Source organism: Bos indicus x Bos taurus, chromosome 13 (assembly GCF_003369695.1).
Source record: "Bos indicus x Bos taurus breed Angus x Brahman F1 hybrid chromosome 13, Bos_hybrid_MaternalHap_v2.0, whole genome shotgun sequence".
NCBI lineage: Eukaryota > Metazoa > Chordata > Mammalia > Artiodactyla > Bovidae > Bos > Bos indicus x Bos taurus.
In genome coordinates this window covers 76,100,964-76,125,438 of record NC_040088.1, presented here as the reverse complement: position 1 = coordinate 76,125,438, position 24,475 = coordinate 76,100,964, and the positions used below count along the sequence as shown (strand labels likewise).

Sequence of the window (24,475 nt, the reverse complement as noted above, 5' to 3'; positions counted from 1 at the left end):
CAGGCCTCTACCCCTCTATACTTAGAGGCAGGTAGGAAAAGTGCTTTCTCTAGGAAACTCTGTTCTCCTTCAAAAGCTGGGAAGCAGATCTGACAAAGGAAGCAGTGGTGGGCTTTCCCGGGCAGCTCTTCCACCCACCCTCAGCTTCCCTTACACCTGTCCTCCCACCCACATGACGCAAGCTTGAGATGGACTTACATAGTAATCTTGATCCAGACCTTTCCTCCCAATTAGATGCAACTGTCCAAGAGATACCTAGAAAAGAGGAGTTTTGGAAAATGATTTTAGCAGTAGTATTCATTTTAACAAGAAAAGGGGAAAAAAATTACCTGATGATTTTACTATAGTACATCAATCCAGTTTGCTGCAGTTAGCGTGTCTTAAAAAAAGAGGCAGGAAACCATCCTGACTCTGTGTTTTATTGGGTAAATGGCTAACATTGGGTATGCAGCTTCTGCAGGGGCAGGAAGGTGGCCTGATGATGTACAGCAATGCCCAGGCACACTAGTGACCTTAACGTTTGGTTCTCAAAGGTCACATAAACGATGTCCCATTTCTATTCTCATTTCCAAAGACAGGCTGCTTCTGGCTCCTGATAAAAGTTCATTCATATTAAAACCAACATTTATGGTAACTTTTTTCCATAATTACAATCTAGTTTTTTTTTTTTAATAAGTTTTTTAGGAGTAAGTGCCAAAAAAATGCCACTACTATGGCAACTGGCTCCTTCATAAGCTATAAGAAACTACAAGTTAGGGAACGAAAAAGGAGCAGAACAAAGAGGAGGGGGTTCTCTTCCCTTCCCTATTCAGGATGGGGCACTGCTGTTAACCCTTCTAGGACTCAGAGAGAACCAAGCCCTTTGTGATTAAAATGTTCTAAAGATTTAAGTTCATCCATATACATTACTTGTATCTGAACATCTCCTCTTTCTGCCAAAAATTTATAGTATTGGTATATGTCCCAATCCAAAATCTCACTGTTAGAACTCAGATTTTCAGGTCTTTCAGTTAGTCTCACTTTTTCCACTGGAATACCTTCACTTTTTTCCAATTTATCAGCAACTGTGAACAGAAACAAGCCAGAGCAATATATAACAGTCATCTTAGAGCAAGCACGATTAGGCTGATTCTCTTTAAACTATGCCGAGATTGGGCCTCCTAACAGAAAAGAAATATCCTTAGGAGACAGAAATTTGCTAATTTTGTTTATTTGGTTCTGAGAAAAGTATAAGACACTATCTATTCTTTGTAACCAATATAATCATTGTATCAGTATATGTCAGACCCTACTGAAGACCTTAGCCAGGCAGACTCAGGAAAGAAGATAGATGTCAGAAGAAGGCAAACAACCTTTCCATCACTGACTTTTTCTGGGCATCCTGAAACTACAGTATAAGAGTAAGAACTGCTTCTTATTTACTTCCTATGGATAGTCTGAAAATAAACTGTAAATATGCTTGAGTAAACCTAACAAAACAGCAGTTTGAAATATATATATATATATATATATATATATATCAAATAATTTCAGTTTCATTAAGCACATAAAAACATCTTGATATATAAAGCATCTTAAATTCAAAAGCAGTTTTTTTCTCAGATCCTAATCATGACAAAGATGTAAATTTAGATGTTATTATGATTATAGAAACTAACTAAATGGACTTTAGCATACTCACTTCTTAGACTTTTATTTAATACTCTATTATGGAGTCTGGTTTAGTGATGCTGCATGTGGAAATATTACATGCAACTTTGAAAATTCTAGAAATAATTCACTTCCTGCTCAATTTTTTTTTTTTTGTAGACAAAGGATAGGGTAATCGAGTAGTGGTTACTTGACTTGTTCTCAAATGCAATGATAGAGATCGCCAGTGTGTGTATCCTGCACATACATTCTACAATGCATGGACATCCATAGCTTCAGGAATTTTTTAACAAGGCATCCTATATTTGAAATGTTTGAATTATAGAAACTATGTAATATTTATTGATGTTATATTTAAGTTCTCAGTTTAAGGAAAGAAGATCACAAGATCAAGTAAAACAGAATTATTTGGAGACATGAGCTAACAAAAATAAAAGATGAGTACAATCATTTAGAACTTTTTGAAAAGTAACTTAAGAAATCAGAAACTTCACATTGTATGGAAAGAGCTGTATTATAACTGATGTTAAAGCACAGTCTTTAAATACTTTATAAATATTTCAACTAGTATTGATTTATTTTTTAAATGTCTTGGCAAGTCTCTTTATCTTAAAATAAACTATGTGGATTACTCACTATAATCTGCCACTTTCTTGTAATGACTTAGGGCAACTTCACAATTCTGTAGAACATTGATTCCTGACAAATATCTGTACCCCTAAAACACAGGCATATAAATTCTTAATATTCTGACAATACTATATTTATAACACACCTATTTGGGCTCAAGAATATTTAATTACAAACCAAAATCATCTGCGACATCATGCTTCCTCCAGCACTTCCAAAGGTATAATATATCAGTGCCTAAAGTTAAAAAAAAATTATTTGACATCTAAATTTGAAACTTAAACCCAATCACTGCTTTTTTATTCCTAGCCCAGCAATGAACCTTGAACTACTCCCACATAAATCCTAAATTTCATTCTCTTCCTCTTTAAAGAAGGCTGCCATTCACTGAGGGCTTACTGAGTTCTGAAGTTTGTGAAAAGGGGATTGTACATGATATTTCATTAAAACATCACGAAATCCCTATGGAGTAGATATTATCTGAGACTTTTTCATATGGAACCTTAGGAAGCTATGGTACTCAGGCCCTAACCTTCCCTAACTATTGAGCTGTGCTCTTACCCACCACTCTAGAGTGAGCTCTTCACTCAAAGAGTAGACTCTCTATTCAGTGTCCCTTTAAAAAAATCATATTTTGTTCCAAAAAAAAATAGAATGACTTTACCTTAGCTTGATTGTATTCCATTCCTATTCCATAAGAAGACAAAAATCCTAAGGCCTAAAGCCCAAAAGAAAAAGAAAAATTCAATAAATCCATTTATTTTACAGTTATTACCAACATTAGCAAGGGCTATTTTAAATATCTGCTCTATAATTACTTGTGTTGTTAACTTATTTCTTATAGTATAGCAAGTTGCATTATTATACTTTTGCTAAGGCGGCATGAATTTAGAAAAGGTCACAATAATGGACGCTTTGTATAATATATGTGGAAATAAGCTAATACTTACTGAACTTTAGAATAATTATAGTGATAAAATAATATAAACCAATGCTCTGTATGTGTCTGCCTTTTTAGAAATGTAAAGACATTTTTCTCCAATATGTTAAAATTTGAATTTGAATATTTTTCTTCATATTTTAAAAATAAAATGTGATGGCTATAAAAAGTTTGAACAGGAAAAATTATATTGAATAAAAGGTCAAAGTCTGAACACAGATCAAGATGGTGGAATACGAAGCCCCAGGTCTTGTTTCTCCAATGGAGCCAAAATATATGTGCAAAAAGCCTTTATGAGAACTCAAGAGACCAGTTAAGAAATCACTGTTACCCAGTCAAGCTCACAGCAAAGAACAGCCCATTGAAATAGGTCAGAAAAGTCATTTTATTTAATCTGCAATCACTCCTCCCCAAGCCAGCACAGCTTGGTGTGATCAGGAAAAAAAAGAGAAAAATGGGATAGGTATTCTGACTTTCAAGGAGTAGCTGATCAAAGATCTGACTTTCGTCTCATCTGATTTACAGCACTGGCAGATCTGGAATGCTTTAGATGCTAGAGACCTCTAAGCAATAAAGAGAGCTTAGAGACTTGTTGCAACTCTAGAGAACCCGCACTACCATAGAATGCAGTACTTAAGGGACATCAGCAAACCGAACATTATGTGACATAAATAGCATTGTAATACATATTGTGGGAGTCATAGAGGAGTGAGAGAAAGGGGGCAGACAGATTATTTTAAGAAAATTTGGCTGAAAGCTTCCCAAACCTGAGACAGGAAATAGACATCCAAATTCAAATTCAAAGAACTCCAAGTAGGATGAACTCAGAGAGCCCAATGCCAAGACATACCATTAATCAAACTATCAAAAGTCAAAGGCACGGAACACTGGGTGCAGCGAGAGAAAAGAGACTTGCCACATACAAAGGAACTTCCATATGATTATGAGCAGATATATCAGCAGAAATGTTACAGGGAAGAAGGGAGTGGGATGGAACATTCAAAATGCTGAAAGAAAAAAGCTGTCAACCAAGAACACTGTATCTGGCCAAACCAACTTTAAAAAATAATTTTTTTTTCCTGATAAACAAAATTCCCTGATAAACAAAAACTGAGGGAATTCATCAACACTAGAGCTGCCTTACAAGAACTGCTAAAGGGTGTCCAAGTTGAAAGAATGTTAGCCATAACACAAAAGCATACAAAAATATAAAGCTCTCTGGTAATCATAAATACATAGACAAACACAGAATCATATAATATTGTAATGGTGGTGGATAAGTCACTTTTAATTCTGCTAGAGAATTTAAAAGGTAAAAGCATAAAAGATAACTATAACTAAAAAACTATGCTAATGATACAAACTATAAAAAGATATGATTTGTGTCACTGATAACATAAAATGGGAGGAGAGCAGAGTATATGTGACTGAAGTTAAGTCAATATCAATTTAAAATAGATTCGTGCAGTGGTACAGAATCTGCCTGCCAATACAGGAGATGCAGGAGACATGGGTTCAATCCCTGGGTAAGGAAGATCCCCTGGAAGAGGCAATGACAACCCACTCCAGTATTCTTGCCTTGTCTTGTCCCATGGGCAGAGAAGCCTGGCAGGCTATGGTCCATGGGGTCACAAAGAGTTGGACACAACTGAGAACTGAACTGAACTGAGCAATTAACACATACACACAAAGAGTAACTGCAAGGAAAATACCTATAGAAAATGCACCCAAAAAATGAGGGGAGAATCAAAGTATGCCATTACAAAAAATAAATGAAAGACAAAAGAAGGCATCAAGAGAGGAAAAGAAGGATAAAATAACTACAAGACAAACAGAAAATAGTGAACAAAATGGCAGTAGTGAGTCTCTCCCTTTAAGAAGTTACTCTAAATGTATATGGATTAAACTCACTCAATTAATAGACATAAAAGGCTGAATGGATAAGAAAACAAGACCCAACTTAATGCTGTCTACACAAGATTTATTTTAGATACAAAAACACACATAGTCTGAAAGTGAAAGAATGGAAAAAGATACTCTATGTAAATTGTAAGCAAAAGAGAGGGATGATCACACTTAGACAAAATAGACTTCAAGTCAAAAACTGTCACAAGAGATAAAGAATATTGTGTAATGATAAAAGGATCAACTCACCAGGAAGATATAACCACTATAAATACATATGCATCTAAGAGCAGAGCGACTTCACTTTCACGTTCCACTTTCATGCATTGGAGAAGGAAATGGCAACCCACTCCAGTGTTCTTGCCTGGAGAATCCCAGGGACGGGGGAGCCTGGTGGGCTGCAGTCCATGGGGTTGCACAGAGTTGGACACGACAGAAGCGACTTAGTAGTAGTAGTAGTAAGAGCAGAGCACCCAAATACATGAAACAAACATCGACCGAGTTGAAAGAAGAAATAGACACTAATACAATAACAGTAGGAGATTTTAGTCCCCCACTTTCAAAAATGGATAGAACAAACAGACAGAGATTAATAAAATTTTCTTTGTTCACAGATGACATAATCTTATATGTAGAAAACCCTAATGATTTACAAAAAAACTGCTAAAACTAATAAATTTAGAAAAAGTGTAGGATGCAAAATCAACACACAAAAATAAATAGATTTTCTATACATTAACAATGAACATTCAGAAAAGGAGATTAGCAGTCTCATTTACAATAGCATCAAAACCAATAAACACTTTAGAATAAAATAACCAAGGAGGTGAAAGGCTTGTACACTGAAAACTATAAAACATTGCTGAAAAAAATCTGAAAATACATAAATAAATGGAAAATATCCTATGTTTATGTATTAGAAGAAGTAATATTGCTACTTTATATCAAGGGATTGGATTTAGTGCAACCCCTGTTGAAATCTCAGTGCCATTTTGCAGAAATAGAAACAACCATCCTAAAATTTATATAGAATCTCATATGTAAACTCACAAAATAGCTCATCTATCTTGAGGGAAAAAACTAAGCTAGAGGCCTCACACTTCCTGATTTCAAAATATATTACAAATTAGAGTGATTCAGAATCTGATGGTACTGGCATAAAGACAGACATATAGGCCAAAGGAACAGTGTAAAGAGACCAGAAATAAATCCCCATATATATGGCCAAATGAGTTTCAACAAGGATGCCAAGGTATCGGATGCTTCTGAGAAAACTGCAATCTGTCCTTTCAATTCTGAACATTAATGTCTCTGTTCCAGTTACTGTGGCTGGTGTAACAAATCACTCAGAAACTTGGTGGCGTAATGACCATTTATTAAGCCAAGGATTCAGTGGGTCAGGAATTCGGCCAAGGTAGAGTGGGGATGGCTTTTCTCTGATTCATGATATGGGGGCCTTGGTTGGAAGACTCAAAGGCTGGAGTTGCCATAGTCTGGATTCTGGTTCATTCACGCGTTTGGCAGTTGATTCTAGCTGTTGGTTGAGATCTTAGCAGAGGCTAACGGCCAGAAAAACAACATGGGGCGTCTTCTATCACATGAGCTTCTCCAAGTATGCAACTGTGCTCCAGGATTGAGCACCCTGAGAGAGCGAGAGCCAGGCAGAGCTGTATCCTTTTAACGACTCAGCCTTCAAAGTGACGTAGCGTTACTGCCAGCAAACTCTCTGGTTTGAAGTAGTTACAAGCCCACCTGTAAGCACTGAGTCTTAACCACTGGACTGCCAGGGAATTCTCAGCCCCGGTATTTTCTGACAGGTTCTATGCTATCAGATAGGATAAGATGTTTCAATATCATCTTATACATTTTTTGCCCCACACCTGGAATTTGACATTTTCCAAAGGAGTTGGGTTTTTTTCAGTGGGAGAGGACATCTGTTGTTTACTTTAAGAATAATTCCTTTGTAGGGGAAGAATGAATATCTAAATTTAACTTTTTATTTCTTTGTTATCAAATTGAGATGTATATGTATTAAAAATTAAAATTCTAATACTTCTGAGGGCTTAAAATTTAAACAGCAATGCCCTGCTCTTTTCTTGGAAACTCCCTATTTTCCTCATAGAAAACTACTTTTAATTATTTTGGCTGTTTTCTGCTGATAATTATCATCATTAGGACTCCTGATAAATTGCTACTACTTGCTGCTAATTTATATATTTCACACATTTAGCTATAGATTTGCTACAGGATAGATAATAATTTAGGTCATCTACATGACTTTCTTTTTTTCTTTTTGCTCCTCTTCTCAATAGAATCATAATATTATTTTTTGTCAGAATAATTGTAATAGACTGTTTTTGTGTTCCTAATATTTTCAAGCTTCTTCTTGTTCGTAAGTTTATCATTCCTATCACCATTTTAGAGGTTCATTCCACACTCTTTTGCATATCATTGATAATACACCTTTCTTTCCATCAGTTCAGTTCAGTCACTCAGTCCTGTCCGACTTCTTGCGACCCCATGGACTGCAGCAAATCAGGCCTCCCTGTCCATCATCACTCCCAGAGCTTGCTCAAACTCATGTCCATTGAGTTGGTGATGCCATCCAACCATCTCATCCTCTGTCATCCCTTTCTCCTCCCGCCTTCAGTCTTCCCGAATCAGGGTCTTTTCCAATGAGTCAGTTCTTTGCATCAGGTGGCAAAAGGATTGGAGTTTCAACTTTAGCATCAGTCCTTCCAATGAATATTCAGGACTGATTTCCTTTAGGATGGACTGGTTGGATCTCCTTGCAGTCCAAGGAACCCTCAAGAGTCTTCTCCAACACCACAGTTCAAAAGCATCAGTTCTTCAGCGCTCAGCTTGCTTTATAGTCCGACTCTCACATCTATACATGACTACTGGAAAAACCATAGCTTTGACTAGACAGACCTTTCTTGGCAAAGTAATGCCTCTGCTTTTTAATATGCTGTCTAGGTTGATCATAACTTTTCTTCCAAGGAGTAAATATCTTTTAATTTCATGGCTGCAGTCACCATCTGCAGTGATTTTGGAGCCCAAAAAATAAAGTCTGCCACTGTTTCCACTGTTTCCCCATCTATTTGCCATGAAGTGATGGGACCAGATGCCATGATCTTTGTTTTCTGAATGTTTAATTTTAAGCCAACTTTTTCACTCTTCTCTTTCACTTCCATCAAGAGCCTCTTCGGTTCTTCTTCACTTTCTGCCAAAAGGGTGGTGTCATCTGCATATCTGAGGTTATTGGTATTTCTCCCGGCAATCTTGATTCCAGCTTGTGCTTCATCCAGCCCGGCATTTCTCATGATGTACTCTGCATATAGGTTAAATAAACAGGGTGACAATCTACAGCCTTGGTGTACTCCTTCCCCATTTTGGAACCAGTCTGTTGTTCCAGGTCCAGTTCTAACTGTTGCTTCTTGACCTGCATACAGATTTCTCAGGAGACAGGTCAGGTGGTCTGAATTTTCCACAGTTTGTTGTGATCCACACAATCTAAGGTTTGGCATAGTCAATGAAGCAGAAATAGATGTTTTTCTAGAACTCTCTCGCTTTTTTGATGATCCAGCAGATGTTGGCAATTTGATATCTGGTTCCTCTGCCTTTTCTAAATCAGCCTGAACATCTGGAATTTCATGGCTCACATACTATTGAAGCCTGGCTTGGAGAATTTTGAGCATTACTTTACTAGCGTGTGAGATGAGTGTAATTGTGAGGTAATTTGAGCATTCTTTGGCATTGCCTTTCTTTGGGGTTGGAATGAAAACTGACCTTTTCCAGCCCTGTGGCCACTGCTGAGTTTTCCAGATTTGCTGGCATATTGAGTGTAGCACTTTCACAGCATCCTCTTTTAGAATTTCTTTTAGGATTTCTTTTCATGCTTCATATTAAGAACAATTTGGTATTAGACACAGGAGGGCATGGCAACCCACTCCAGTGTTCTTGCCTGGAGAATCCCATGGACAGAAGAGCCTGGCAGGCTACAGTTCATAGTGTCTGAAAGAGTAGAACACTACTGAAGTGACTTAGCATGCACCCATGACTCAGCTTAATAGCTGATGGAATATTTGAAGAGTACAAGGTCATAGGCAGTGTCCTGTGGTGGATTGCCAGAAAATCTTTCACCTTGGCATCAATCCATTAGTCTATACCCTTTATTTACTATTATCAAAGCCTACATTTCTACTTTTTCATCTAGTTTATGATAACATAATCCAAGACTTTGTTAGATGTCTCCCTAAAATCAAGATACAACAAGGTCTGATAATTTCATCAAAACAGAAAATGAATAATTTCTTAAACATTTTATTATGGTTTCAAGGACAAAGAACTATGCTACTTTTTAAACTAGGAAACTGACTGCAGAAAGTTCAATTCCTAAAAGCATAATAGCTCTAATATGTGGTTTATAATTTGTAATCTACCTAATTCATAAACTGAAAAAAAATTATGATACCATCAGTTTCTCTTTAGTCTCAAAGGTTCCATTTTTAGGAAAGTTGATCATAAAGGCTCTTATTACAAATGAAAGCCTGGAATCCTGGTACTCCGCTAACCTCTGTAGTTATATTTAAAATGGTTAAATTGGCTCCTTGCAAAACTATCTTTAGCCAATGTTATTGGCTAAATAATTTATTTTTTCTTGCAGCTCTTAGCAATTTTTGACTCTGCTCAATTTAGAATCTTGTGTATATAGAAACTTTGATAGAACACAAATATACTGACCTTTGTATAAGAAAGTAAAGATACTGTTCTAATTAGTTGATTGTGTATTTTAGGATATTTTCACCAACACTGAATCATTTTGTGCAGAGCCTACCATGCTTTTTGGCCTGATCCTCTTGGAGAAAATTGTGAGGTCGGGATGTTGTGGATTGTGTGGTAGTTAATTTCCATCCTATGATTGCAGGGGAGTGCTTTATCTGTATAATGCTCAGACTATAAAGTAAGGAACTAAAACCATGACTTTTGCAGCCTCAAATAATCAACTCAAAGAGCAGGCTTCTCTCTTTAGCAGAAAAATAACAATGAGTGATTTTAAATTATTTCTCTGGAGGGCTCCACTCTTTTTTCACTCTTTAAAACATGGCAGGCACTCGTGGAAGACAAAAGATGTCATGGGCTATCATGTAGTAAATATGCCAATTATAGTCAGGGTTGTCCTATTTCTTTACAGTTGGGCATTGTCACCTAACAACTTTACAGTAATACGTTTTTGGTCTTCGGTCTTTTCTGAGATAAGGCTGAGGTGCAATGAGATGGATTATAGACTGATTCAATCTTAACCCAGAAAAAAAAAATGCTGTAAGTTGAAGAGAAGCTATGCCATAGTGATGACATCAATGGTGGTTTTAAAAGGTCAAACTCTGCAAATTAGATTTGTTTGTAAGACTCTGAACTCAACCACTGTGCTGTGTTATAGTAGCTGGGATTCAAATTTAAAGAGTTAAGTGTAGAGGATATTTTAATCAATTTCAAAGTAAATTACTCAGGTTCCATATTAACAGTTTAAAAATTAAATATTCCTCCTTTTACTTTTTATATAAGAAATTAAAAGAGAAAAAAGATCAAGCATTTAATTATTGTAATTATTTTACGAGTCTTGAAAGCATCTGTGGTCATTCTTTTTAGATTAAATTGCAAGCCGAACAAAAATGTGAATCAACCCTGATGAAAAACTCAGTTTCTTTTTGTACCCTTAATACAAAAAGATGATTTACATCAAAAAGAAATGCTCTACACAGGTAATCCTAGAATTATCAACATGATTACTTGATACTAAAATGATTTTTTTACATCAAAAAGAAATGCTCTACACAGGTAATCCTAGAATTATCAACATGATTACTTGATACTAAAATGATTTTTTTTTCAGTTGTAGCACAGTGCTAATAATCATTACCATGATTCAATTAATTTTAAGGTGATAATGTGAATGATCCATTTCTTGATTCTTAAAGCAAATAAGGTTTAGGCTCTACCTTCTTGTTCGGCAAATTAACAAATTTTCCTATTAAAATGGTTCATCAATATTAAGAAAAGAGTGAGCCTTTCTAATTCTGAATTTCTGCTTCCTAAATGAGAATCAGAGAAATAAAAAAATACATAACTACCTCTAGCTGGTATAGTGTAGTATCTTATAAGATATTCTCTATTTTTATTTTTGCTTGCTCTTTCTTCAGTTTTCACCATTTTCATGAAGTCTAATTCATGAATAGTTTTATTCAGAAGGTACAGTTTTCTTGAAAATCAATTCAATGAACTCTGTTCACAATCTTAATTGCTTCTATTGCCCTTATTGGGATTTCTTTTGGTTTGTTTGGATTTTTGTCAGATAAACCATTCAAGGTGCATGAAAAGAAAGAATTATGCCTCTTTCCCTCCATCAGCTTCCCTTTCACACATAGCCTGAAGCTGCCTTTCTCCCCCTATGCCCTCAATGCCACTTTATAATCTGAATTCACATCTTTCTCGCTTTCTTTGTTAAACCAGGGCTCCATGAGCCCGCTGGTGCCTGGCTTCTCCCATCTATCCCCCTTCAGCATTTCCAGCTGCCCTGACCTCTCCCCCAGAGACAGGTGTCTCCGCTCTCTCATTACCTCTGTCCCTCTCACTGTCCTTCCCTGTCATTCTCAGTACACAGTTCAGCTTCCTCAGCCACATTTCTGTTGCTGCATTGTCCCCACAGTTCCCAGCAACGTTTCCTATATCAACCTGGCACAAACAGCTCGAGAGGAAAGGTGGTCACCTGGCCAGTCCTGTTAGAGAACTGTGATCAATATGGCATGTGGCCAGCCTGGTCCCAGAAACCAGTCATCGAACAAAGCAATGTTTGTACCACAGAATATTTTTAACCGTGCTTTGTACAAGGAGATAAATCAACTGCACAAGGACTTGCTGTTGGACGTAGATTTTCCTGTAGTGATGACTGGGATAAAAGTTAAAATTCCAGACTAGAATCCAGCATCCATTAGAATAGAATCCAGCTGTAGCCCTGGACCAGGGTCCTCTAGGCTCCCTGCCCATCCAGATAACACTTTGGCTCAAAATCATGGGGAGCTAAAGTGAGGAAGGGGGGTCCGAGAGAAGAATAAGGGTGTTTAGGTTGTCAGGGAGAGCACAGGAGGAGCTTGGGACAGAGACTTTTTCCCATCAGTATCGCAGCACTTCAACAAACCGTGTGGCTGAATTTTGCGTATCAGGTTAATGTTGGCCTTTCAGGTGGAACATTTGTCCTCATCCACATTTTGTTTTCTTGCCTTCTTGTCTGTGGTCCATGCCACAGAACCATGCTACCTAGAGTATGTGGAGTAAAACTGACGGCAGCTCTCAGTCCATATGTTTAATGTACCCATTATGTTAATTTGGGATTTCTTTTCTGGGAGTAGTGTTTTGACCTTGCATCAAATACATCATTCAAGTTCAGACAAATCCTTCATGTTGCCTATATCCAGTATTCTAGACTGAGTGTAAATATTCCTTTATCCCTGAAGCCTTTTCTACCCGCCCCAGGCAAAGCCAGTCAGACACTTTTCTGTGCCTAAAGCACTTTATACCTTAACTCTAGTCCACCTAAACTGGGCTGCAATTATTTGTTTATATTTAACATTGGCCCATAAGGACTTTGACCTATTAATTTTTTCTTCCCATCAATAAGATTGTGTGTGGCACATAGTAAATGTCCAAGAAACAACTGTTGACTTAATATACCCACTGACAAAGCACATGTTCACTAGTTCATTACTTAGGGATGAGGTAATATTATTTGTAGTGGTGGACATGATGATAACATTTGGTCTGTTTTGGAACTTTATATTTTGGATTAACCAAATATGGGATATATTCACAGGGAAAGAGATATGTTCGGGTTGGCCAAAAAGTCTGTTCATAAGAGCTTATGGAAAAACCCAAATGAACTTTCTGGCCAACCCAATATGATATATTATTAAGTGAATCAAGAGCTGATGAGGAAATAGTAATGAAAGTATGTCTCATTTTTGTAAAAAACATTCTACAAAGTTATAGAAAAAATTGTAGAAGGATAATAGAGTAATAATATATATATATTTTTCTGGTGAATGATTATAAAGTTCCAGGTATGGAAATAAGTGCCTTCACACACTATTTTAATCCTCACAACTTTGTTGATTCATTCATCATGAATTAATTCACTATTCAGCTATATTTTTTTCTGTCCCAGGCACTGCACTGTACTTTGAGAGATACAGTAGTGAACCAAATAAATACAATACCCAGTGTTTTATCATTATCCTAACTCTACAGATGAAAATTAGGGAGGTTGCCCCACCCATCAGAGTTCCTCTGGTTCAACTTCTGGTTCAAATGAATGCACAGACTCACAAGAGGCTACACCTGTCAGTCTGCTCAGGTGGATGTAGCATAGGAACCAGAGTTTGCCAGAGGGCAGCATCAGCCTCTTTTTGGTAGGAGTCCTTGTATTTGGTCACACCGTCCTCCAGCAGCCCTCATCTTTAGAGCCTCAGATGACAGACCAGACTCAAGGAGATGAGATCTACACCGGGGGTTTGGCAGCCACCCTGACACAAAAGCCTCATTCCCTGTGTAACCACTCCGTAGGCACAGTCAGCCCATCCTGCCCAGGATCCCTGTACATATAGTTCGTGAGAGTTTCTCCCAAGGTTGTTTACCAAGCAGAGGTCATTTCAACGATAAGTAATACTACCTGGAAACAGAACATTTTATTCCTATCACATCACCAGGGAAACAGAAGTAGAGGGTGAACCAAAGGTCAAATTCGCAGGCAGAAGGGGAAAGCGTTTTGTTAAGTAGAAAGTGGTAGAGTGGATTTGAAGTTGAATCTGTCTGATTCCAAAGCTTAGCTTCCATGTTTACTGGATGGAAAAAAAAATGATCTCTGGGAAGAAAGCTTTTAGGTAATTTTTACTCTCTTCCTCAAACTTTCTGAATTCACAGGCGTTTTTTTTTTTTTTAATTGTAATCAGCATAAATTTATTTTGTAATCAGGAAGAAATGTTTTCATCAAGAAGACCAAGGACATGAAAACATACTTTTGCTACCACACTAAGTACAAGTAGCCAGAAATAAAACAGTGTATGCACTTGCTCTGTCATGATGACGCTGTAAAAGAGAAAGAAGCCAAACAGAAATGCAAAGCGGTCCTGACAAGTAGTGGAGTCAGGGTGGTTGGCTTACGAGAGGCTTGCTTTTGTTTGTTTTCATGGTTTTCCAGATTTTCTATGAAATGCTTATGTTATTCTGGGAATAGAATGAAATGTTGGTTGGTTGGTTGGTCACTAAGTCATGTCCTACTTTTGTGACCCCACGGACTGTAGCCCACCAAGCCCTTCTGTCTCCAGGATTTCCCAGGCCAAGAATATTGGGGTGGGTTGCTTCCTTCTCCAGAGGCTCTTCCCGACCCAGGGATCAAACCTGTGTCTCCTGCACTGCAGGCAGATTCTTTACTGCTGAGCTACCAAGAAAGCCCCATAAAATGAAACACACATTAAAATAGAAAAGCAAATTTATATAGCTTGTAAAATATTTAAACCAGGTGAAAACCAGGCAAACATCATCCTAAAGAAATAGATTTAGTTCCATATTTCTTTGCATAGGTAAATACAGTGTATTTTTTTAATAAAATTTAACTATGTTAGGGGCTTGGAGTTCTCACATTATTTTAAAACACACACGTGGACGTGGAAGAGGGGAAGGGGGATTAGAGAGCAGCTCTGTTCCATTCCTAAAAGTCACTCCAGAGCTAAAAGGACTTTCCCAGGCTCCTGCCTTGTGTCCTGATGGAACATTTAGGGCATTACAGTAATTTGCCTAGGCCTGGGCTTGTGCAACAGAGGCTCAACTCCTCTCACATGTTATTTGTCTATAGTTATTTCAGGAGGTAGCTATTTAAGATTTAATTTTCTCTCAAAACTCACGTTTTGGGCTTTATATGATCCTTCCTTAGCCAAGGACTCATATAATTGGATAGCTGCTGTGATGTTTTGCATGCCAAAATTTCCAAATAGCAAAGCATCAGCCATTTTCTCCATAGCTTTCAAGTTTCCCATATCAGCTGCTTTGGCAAAGAATATGTAGGCTCTGTTTCAAGAATATGAAGTTAGAAGTGTGAGTGTCAAAAATGAAAATTTATGCTCCTCCTTCATTCTGCTTCTAACAAGAAGGACCCAGTTGACATTGCTATTAACACTACAGTTTAACTATATCGTCCATTACATCTCTAGACCAGAAGATTTTTTTCAGCCCTAAGTCAGTCTAAGAGTATCATTTCAAATATATCTGACAAATAATGAAGCTGCTGAAAAGGAGAAATATTTAAGCTATATCATTCATGCTTCAAGCTAATAGACCAAGTGGAGTGAAAAGCTGGGGCATTTGTCCTAAAATAGTAAACCTTCCCACAGTAAATCCCATTACTTATGAGTATTTGATTTATACAATGAACTCTGAACAATATAATTAAAATCAGTTTTAAGAAATCAAAACTGCAACGTCACACCTAAGAAGTTACTATCATGAGAACAACTGTCCCTTTACATTCCAAAATAATTTTCTGAAGCAGAGCATGTTCTTTAGCACAACCAGACTCTGTGGAAAAACAATAACCAAACAAAACCGTAATGATTTTTAGGGCTCTAGAGTCTGACTGACTGGGTTAAAATCTACCATTAATTAGTTTGAGAGCTTCAGGCAAGTTACTTAACTTCTCTGTGCCACTGTCATCTATAAAATTGGATAATAATAGCATCTACTTCATGGGGCTGCTGGGAAGATTCAGTGAGATAATCCATGTGAAGTTCTTGGCATAACTGCCTGATATAGAGTACACCCTCAATAAATTCAGCTATAATTATTATTAAGACTATTGCATAGAAAGTTTTATGACATGGTAATTGTTCTCCTATAATTTGTGGGTAAATCACATAACGTTAGTGATTACAAATATAGACACCAGAGGATTGTCTCGCAGTACATTTTATGAGTCCTGGTCAGAAGTCACCCAGACCTGATCTGTGAAACAAGTAGTGATGGAGAGCCTTACAAGGTCAAAACTTGTGTTGGAGACAGAGAGTGCTCTGAGGACTTATTTTTATTCTTAACACTTCCCCTTTGGTAGCAGTAAGATCACAAAGCATTAACCTCTGCCTGTGACCTTGACCCAAATATAGGAATAAACACACAAATCTACCATAGCTACCAATTCAGGAGGATTAGAAGATTCAGCTTTATACACCCCTACCCATGCTGATGTTAAAATAAGTTCCTCATGGTCACAGGCTGGAGCCGAATAGAATAGGCCAGAAGGGCCAAGAAAGAGATATCCAGGTAAGCATTAGGCTCCTGGATGGTAAACAGAGAGTAGATCCCAGCGGAACCAAAAGAAGCCAGGAGATCTAGCAAAAAAAATAGCTGTGGTCAAATCAAGTGGAAGTTCTGGGGGCCAAAAAGCAAATAATAAGAGAGAAGGTTTCAAAGGTCAGTGAATGCATGGGTCTGGCATCACGGGACAGGCATGGCACCAAGTATAGATTCCCAGGCGCTCTTCTGTCACATGGCTTGTTGCTGCAACAACATGGTCTGCTGGGACGAGAAGCGCACCAACATGGTCCAGAGCAGAGAAACCTGAGATGGGCTGCAGCGGCCAGGAGTACATGTAGTTGCTGGTCCCAAGAGACAGCAAACATTTGCAAAACCAATCCCTCTAGGTGGCTTTGAGTCTGAGGGAGGAGGGGGTACCTCTGTCCCCTATCAGGGCAGTCCAAGCTGATACATGGAATACCAGAAGCTGGACCCTGGGTAGAAAAAAAAGTCATGGCAAATTAGGTGGGATTAAGATCTGGACTGTAATCCCCAAGAGGGAAAAAGTAGGAGAAACTGGGAAGGAGGGGTAGGTCCACAAAAGAAAGTTCCGTTAGGTGTCTGGATTGTCTCTAGAGGATTTGGTGTTGGATGCTCGGGTGGGTCCTGGGGAAAGGGGAGGCTAAGTGCATCTCTAGGACATATCAGAAGCTTATCTCCAAACCTTCCTCGCTGATGAGTAAGTCTTAATGACAGTTAACCTTGGATATCATAGAGGCTTCTCGACTCTTTCAGACAAGTTTGTTTCCCTGACATATGCTTGTTTAACATTTGTACTTCTAAAACCACTAGCTTGTTCAACAATTTTCCTCGCATACATGTGAAGAGACAGAACAAATGAATTAGACCAAGATGTGGGTGTGGATGAGGCAAAAGGACTAGTAGCCCCTGTGACTTATGCTACCCTCAGTGAGGAGCGGTGAGGCAAGGAGCGGGCAGGGCAGAGGATGAAGAGAAGCAAAATGACTCCCCTTTGGTCTGGGGGTATAGCCTCTTCTCTTCCCTGACCAGAATCTTAGAGATGGCTAAGTTGGCTGTAAAGCAGACAATCCTGAACACTGAAGGAGTTTCACACATCTTGCCCACAAACTCCTGGGGTCTCTGGTTGTGAAGAGGTTTGGTTTCGGTTCTCCACTGCTGCCAACCTAGGAGGGTCAGCAGACTCAGGTTTATGTACCCTCTTACGTATCTGTGCTGCTGCACACATAAGCTGTTCTTCTGGGATTCTTGGGCAAGGATTGGAGCAGGATAGGTTGGGAAAGAGTAACCTGAGATTAAGTGACACCGTGTAGGCATGAAGGTTCCTGCACTGCTGGACAGCCCTGCAATGAAGGGCTGGGTTTTCTCCCCATCCCCTTCGGTCAATAAAGGAAGGCACCTATCAAGGTTAAGCAGAGCCTTCTAAGAGTGATGTTGTCCCATCAGGCTGAATCTAGGAGTCCCTTGGACTTAATGGGGCCCCTCATCTTGGGTTCACCTGTCTAGGTTGAATCTCAGGGACAAGCCCTTCCCAGAATACCACTGTTCTCTCATCCTGCTAGGCTGGGCTCAGGATTCCCTGTCCTTCTTACTCATCTGTTCAGTGGCACCCAAATGAGCTGACTTCCCTCTAAGGCTGGATTGTATTTTTGGGGCTTGGTTTAACTCCATCCTCATCATGACAGTCCCCAGAGATACTTAGCATGAGGCTTGAGTTTTTGCTGAGGATGGTTTCTTTTGCTCTTATTAAGTACTTCTAATTTAACTTTCCCTAGAGAGAGGACCAAATCCCTTACTTCCTTTTTCTTGTCACTTTGGAAAAATCAAAATCTTTTTGACCTTCTATTTCCTCCTTCATAATTTGGGGATAATAATTTATGTTTTACAATATCATTGTGAACAATGAAGAATATCCCACAACAAGTCACACGAAGAAGGAGCTTGAAAAATGGACGTTTTGATGTTGTGATAACCAGGTTCATACTTAATCCCCCCACCCTCGTCTCAAAGGCTTTGAGCTTTAGGGAAGAATTCATGGACTGTGCAGCTGCCCTTCCTCAGTCTGGCTACCACAGCTCTGGGAAGCATCCCATAGGGCTGGTATGCCTAATCTGTGAAAACAAAAGAAACAGGATTGTTGGAGGTTCAGAGTTTATTCCTTCTATTAAGGTTCAAGACACACTTGACTTCTCTTCCACGCCTTCCATTTACCAGTTAAAGGACCAGAAATAAAAATAACAAACACTTATCTCTTTATTACCGAGTGTTGGACATGGTTCTAAGAGCTAGACTGCATTATCCAGGGCACAAAGTTGTTAAGTAACTTTCTCTGTCCCACAGCCAGGAAACGGTAGAGCCAGAGTTCGATTTCAAGGTTGTCACTAGAGACTTGATAGGACTTCAGGTTGTCCCCTCTCCTGGGGACAGCGGGGGAAAGATAGTTCTGCCTCCCATTTAGACAGAGCAGGCAAGTGAAACGAGAAACAGTGGACGTGGCGTGAGACCATGTGTTCTCTGCTTGGTCACCTCCCAGCTGTGTATTTGTCTTCACCTCCATTTATCATCCTTGCATCTCTATTTCCAAAGTTTTAAAGGGGGTAAAAATGGAACTCTTCTAACTCATAATTCTTTTCTGGGGATAAAATGGCATCACATACATGAAAGTGTTCTGGAAACCATAAAGCGAGGCACACACGCTGTTAGGCAGCATAAAGCATTCTAAAACAACAACTACTCTAGTTCAAACAATACATATTTTTTTCAAATAGTACGTATTTTGTTTCACTTGAGTCAATTAAAGCCAAAACAATATTTTTGCTTGAACGCTTAGATCAGTGCCTTTATTCTGCGTTTCACTTGATGTGTAGGGACTGCGGTTTCATACATAAGGTCTGCCATGTGTTTAGGCTGATAATTTGTAGGATTCTTTAAACACCGTTTGATCCTTTTAAAAACAAAAGTTTATAGGCAAATAAGCTTATTTGTTATACCAATAAGCTTTTAATGACAAATTAGATTTTGGATTGCTCTCCTTTCTCAACCTGGAAATTGAAATTGGCTTGAGTGCTGGGTGGACTTACTCTGCTTTTTGTTTCTGGCTTTTAGACTGCTGGAGGATCTGGATGCCCATATTAAAAAGCTGGTCTCCTTCATCCGTGAAATTGTTCTTTGCTTGTTTTTTTACTGTATATGGACGAACACAGAAAAATAACATTATTTTGTGTTTTACATTTTAAAAATAATGTGCTGGCATATTATTTTGGGGTTCGCTCTCCTTATTTTTTAGCCTCTGCATTTCAAGATCACCCTACCTTTGGCTAGATGGTAGAAGCTGTCTATGAAAGTATTCTCTTCCTCTCTTTTGTGAAAGGGTCTGGGAGGATGGAGGAGAGAGATGGATGTTTCTGATGATAGGAGGGAGACAGATGTTTCCAGTCTGAAAAAAGGGGCGCAAAGTCCTGCAAGCAGAAGACAGGAAGCAAGGTTTTCTAAGGAAGGGGTGGCTTGGTGTACCCTGCTATCTGGATCTTAGATACCTGGCTTTTTTAGTGCTCAGATCTCTTGTCTGAACCAGAAGATATCATGGGCAGTGTGTACTCAGGATTGGAGGAGAGACGCTCCCTCATCCTCCCCAGAGTCTTTCTAAGACCTTTCTAGCCTGACTGAGAACTGTTGGGGATGAGTGTCAGGAATAAGCGGGCAGGGTAGGTATGCCAGAACATGCCTAGGACCTTGAAGAAGGCGCAAAGGAGGGGATCAGTAATAATTTACCTTGTGGGATGATACCTCAGAGTAAAATTTTATAGTATTTAAGGAAAACAAGAAACATAATTTTACCAGCTACAATAAAAATACTTCTAAAACATTTATATAACAATTCACAATTTTCAAAGCATATCACCAGTTTACAGATGGGGAAAGCTGTTTAGAAGGAAAGTCTGCCTTAGAGTCCCCACCCCAATACATACACACACACACACACACACACACACCCCTCCATAGCATCACGGTGCCTCTTGAAGTCCATTATGACACTCACTGAAACCTCTGATTAGGTGAGCCACATGTGAAGCCATTTTAAAGGAGAGGCATTCTGGGATTTGATGCCTCATTAACAAGACCACAAAATTTTTTTTAAGTGGTTCTTGTTTTTCTTCCTCCTGATAAGCTACCAGAACTGCTCACTTTATTTTGTAAATTAAAAAAAAAAAATTACAATTTACAATCCAGTTTACAATTATTTTTGAATGCTTAAAGTTATCCAGTCAATTTAGTAACACCAGACACATTTAGTGTCTAATTTCTGCTTTGAGTTATAGGTTATCTATACTTAACAGTTAAAGAGGAAAAATAATGGGAAAAACATATTAACCTGTGTTTGGAATGGCAATCGGTCCTATTAAGATGCTTTCAAAGTGGGAGAATAAATTTTGAAAGGTTGTCTATACATCCATATACATATGAGAAATGATTTACCACTATAGATTTCTATCCATGGTTTTTACCTTTATATGTAATTTTATTTTGGGCTTTACAAATGTATTAAAATACAAGTTTTATGTACTATAAGAGGGCTTCATTACCAGTAAAGTTATCTTAATAACACTTTGTATGGGTTCAGTTTAGTTCAGTTCAGTTCAGTCGCTCAGTCATGTCTGACTCTTTGCGACCCCATGAATCGCAGCACTCCAGACCTCCCTGTCCATCACCATCTCCTGGAGTTCACTCAGACTCATGTCCATTGAGTCAGTGATGCCATCCAGCCATCTCATCTTCTGGCGTCCCCTTCTCCTCCTGCTTCCAATCCCTCCCAGCATCAGAGTCTTTTCCAATGAGTCAACTCTTCGCATGAGGTGGCCAAAGTACTGGAGTTTCAGCTTTAGCATCATTCCTTCTAAAGAACACCCAGGACTGATCTCCTTTAGAATGGACTGGTTGGATCTCCTTGCAGTCCAAGGGATTCTCAAGAGTCTTCTCCAACACCATGTTTCCAAATTTGGGTAAAGTACAGTCAGGAAATGATTTGAGGATTTGAGAAGACAACCCTGAAGTTGTTGTAAAGGACTTTGATTCTTCTGGGGTCCTCTGAACAGCCGTCTAGTGGATGCCTGTTGCTTTGTCCTGACAGGAGCTCTTTAGTGACTGAGAAGTGCTGGGGATGAGCCTCAGGGATAAAGGGTGAGTGGGTGTGCCAGAGTAGTATTTAAGGCAGCAGCAACTGTGGAACTTGCTCCAACTAGACGAATTTGTACTTCAGTGTTTGTCAGAGATATAATTTGTAGACAGTTCTAGACATTTTATTACTTTTTCAGTCTTATTATCAATATTTTCTATCTAATTTGGGGACTGTCATGGGCTGAATTGTAACCGCCAAAATTTGTATTTTGAAGTCTCATCCCCCAGTACCTCAGAATGTAACCTTATTTGGAGGTAAGGTCTTTAAAGAAGTGATTGAAGGAGGCTCTTTGAGTGGAGCCCTAATCCAATATGACTAGATGTCTGTTTAAGCAGAAGAAACACCAGCAGCACGCTGGCATAGAAAAGAGACAATGTAAGGACACAGTGAGAATGTGACCCATTATAAGCTAAGGAAAGAAGCCTGAGAATGAACCTGTTAACACCTTGATTGTGGACTTTGAGCCTCCAGGACTGTGAGAAAATCCATTTCTGCTGCTTCAGCCACTTTGCCTATGGTATTTTGTTATGGTATCCCTGGCAAACTAATACTGATGCTAACTCTGTATCACATGGAAAACAAGCTGCCTCTTCTCCCCATAAGAAGGGAGGCACCCAAACTCAGCTCAGATCAGTGGCTACCCTCCAAAAGCAAGAAGGACTGAGATTTCCCATGGGCCTCCAAGGTTTCCAGATGCTGGGCCTCTGACTTTCCTAGGCAACTGGATGCCCAAGTAGCCCACCTCTGACAAGGCTGTGTTCTCATTACTGTACTCAAAGTACAGTGTAGTTGGTGGGCCTTCCGAGTAACCATCAATCTCTAGACCCAGATCACCTTTCTGAGATGATGGGGGAAACAGGAATCTATGCCTCCTCCTGCTGACACTTCAACTGTAAAATTCTCTAATCAAGTCTATTTCTTAACTCCTGTCACTTGTCACTGTGGAATTCATGCAGAATCCTCTCATTCATAATGACTAGAAGCAAATCTTTAGAAGAAAAATGGCCCACTTGCTTGTTTCAGATGTAAGAAGAAAGAGTAAAGTTGGAGACAACTTGTTCTCTGCCATTCATACATTTACTTGTTCATTTAACTGGTATGAATTGATTCTTACCATGTGTTAGACACAATGCTGAACACTGTATCTTAGCCTGGCAGAGACAAACATGTTTACCAAAAATTACAAGGCCATGTGGTAGGCTCTACATAAGAAGGCATTGTGGGAATACAGGAGCCTTCTTTGTTTGTGAGCCACAGAAACCCAATCTGATTGACTTAAGCTAAAGGAACTTATTAGGAGGTTCACAGATTCAATGGGGTTGATCAGGAATCAAAGCACCCTTGCAAACAGTGGCAAGCACTCCCGCTGGGATGGACGAGGATCGAATCCTTTTAAGACCTTCCTCTCTCTGTTCCAGCTCCCTGATGAGTCTGATGGGTCTAGTAGGGAAGACAAGGCATCTCATTACATTCCTATAAGAATGTATCCATTGGGGAAAACCTAATTCCCCAAAAGGAAATTGGGATGGTGAGAAGGGTAAAATGGATGATGGGAAGCCCACAAACAGCAAATGCCCACCCACCTCAGGTCCCTTACTCTGGCCTAGTGAAAGAAAGAAATCTTCACAGATGAAACGGCACTTTAGACAGTTCTCCAAAGTTAGGTAGGAATTTGCCAGACCAAGAAGATGAAACTGGTACTCCATTTGGAGGAAACAGTTGGTGCAAAATAACTGGGCAGTGTGTTTTAAATGAAGACAGAGAGCTTGCAAGTCATAGCTGGGCAGGCAGTCAAAGCTGGCAGCCAGTGATACTGAGGAGAGTGGACAGAGACGTGAAGGACGAAAGGGAGGAGGCAACTCAGGGCACTGTGAAGGTGAAGGCAGGATTGCTAGGAGAAAGACAGAGGGAAAAGAAGTGGCAGGAAGCTGGCTCTGATCAGAGATCGCTGCTTTTGAGTTTGAAATTCTATTGGTGCGATGGCTCTACATGTGGCTGGTAAATGGCTGAGGAGAAACAGGGATGAAGTTGATTGGAATCCAGGAGGTCTAGCAAGTAAGGCAAGGTCTTACAACAGGGATACTTAACCGTGCAGGGTGCTGGAGGCCTCTAGCCACTGACTGATGGATATGGAAGTACAAGAGCCCAGCTCCCTTGCCTGTGGGAGGGGGACAATCCTCTAGCGCAATTTGCTCTTCAAAATCCTAAACGTCTGAAGCTCTATCTTTGCTCAGCTCCTTCCCTTGCCTTAATCTGCATTACTTTCTTAAATGTTTCATCAGAAAATCTAAAACTTTAACATTTAAATTCAAGTATATAAATATTATCTAAATGATCTAGAAAAATAAAAGGGAAAAGAATATTAAATTCCTTAGTTTGAATCTCAAATTTTATTACTTCTTGAATCACATAAAGGACCACTGAGAGTTAAAAGAATGTCTTGACATTGAGAGTTAAAGGAGGTGAATATCTTTTAATCTGACTAAAAATCAGGTGCTTTCACCATTAAAATGATACAGAAAGATAAAATGGGAAAATCTTTGCAGAAAAGCTTGCCTCCACAGACACTGCATCTAATTTTAATTATATTTAATATAAACCAACTTCAGTTTCTGATTTTCCAAATAATGCATCAGAAGAGCTCTTCACATTTGCCCTTAATGTCTGCTAGAAAGATACAATCTCAGATAAGGTGGGAGAGTAATGATCCATTTCTAAAAATAATATTCCACCTAAGAAAGAATGACTCAGCAGAGTTTAGTCAGATAAAGATGCCATCAACTCAAATCCTCTTGAATATA

General features: G+C 38.9%; 1 protein-coding gene across 3 annotated transcripts in view; it reads right to left on the bottom strand.

The window, feature by feature from the left end:
• Positions 1-19,643, bottom strand: part of SEL1L2 (SEL1L2, ERAD E3 ligase adaptor subunit) — a 55,295-nt gene extending 35,652 nt beyond the window's left edge. For 2 of the 3 annotated variants that reach the window (XM_027560276.1, XM_027560279.1), the window contains exons 1-7: positions 19,579-19,643; positions 15,079-15,241; positions 2,945-2,998; positions 2,458-2,517; positions 2,287-2,368; positions 910-1,064; positions 199-255 (exon numbers count right to left, since the gene is read on the bottom strand). In XM_027560276.1, the coding sequence (XP_027416077.1) occupies positions 199-255; positions 910-1,064; positions 2,287-2,368; positions 2,458-2,517; positions 2,945-2,998; positions 15,079-15,241; positions 19,579-19,628 (621 nt within the window). In that variant the 5' untranslated portion in view covers positions 19,629-19,643. The remainder of the gene's footprint in view (positions 1-198; positions 256-909; positions 1,065-2,286; positions 2,369-2,457; positions 2,518-2,944; positions 2,999-15,078; positions 15,242-19,578) is intronic. The other variant, XM_027560278.1, reaches the window with a different exon arrangement.
• Between the last annotated feature and the right edge of the window lie 4,832 nt (positions 19,644-24,475).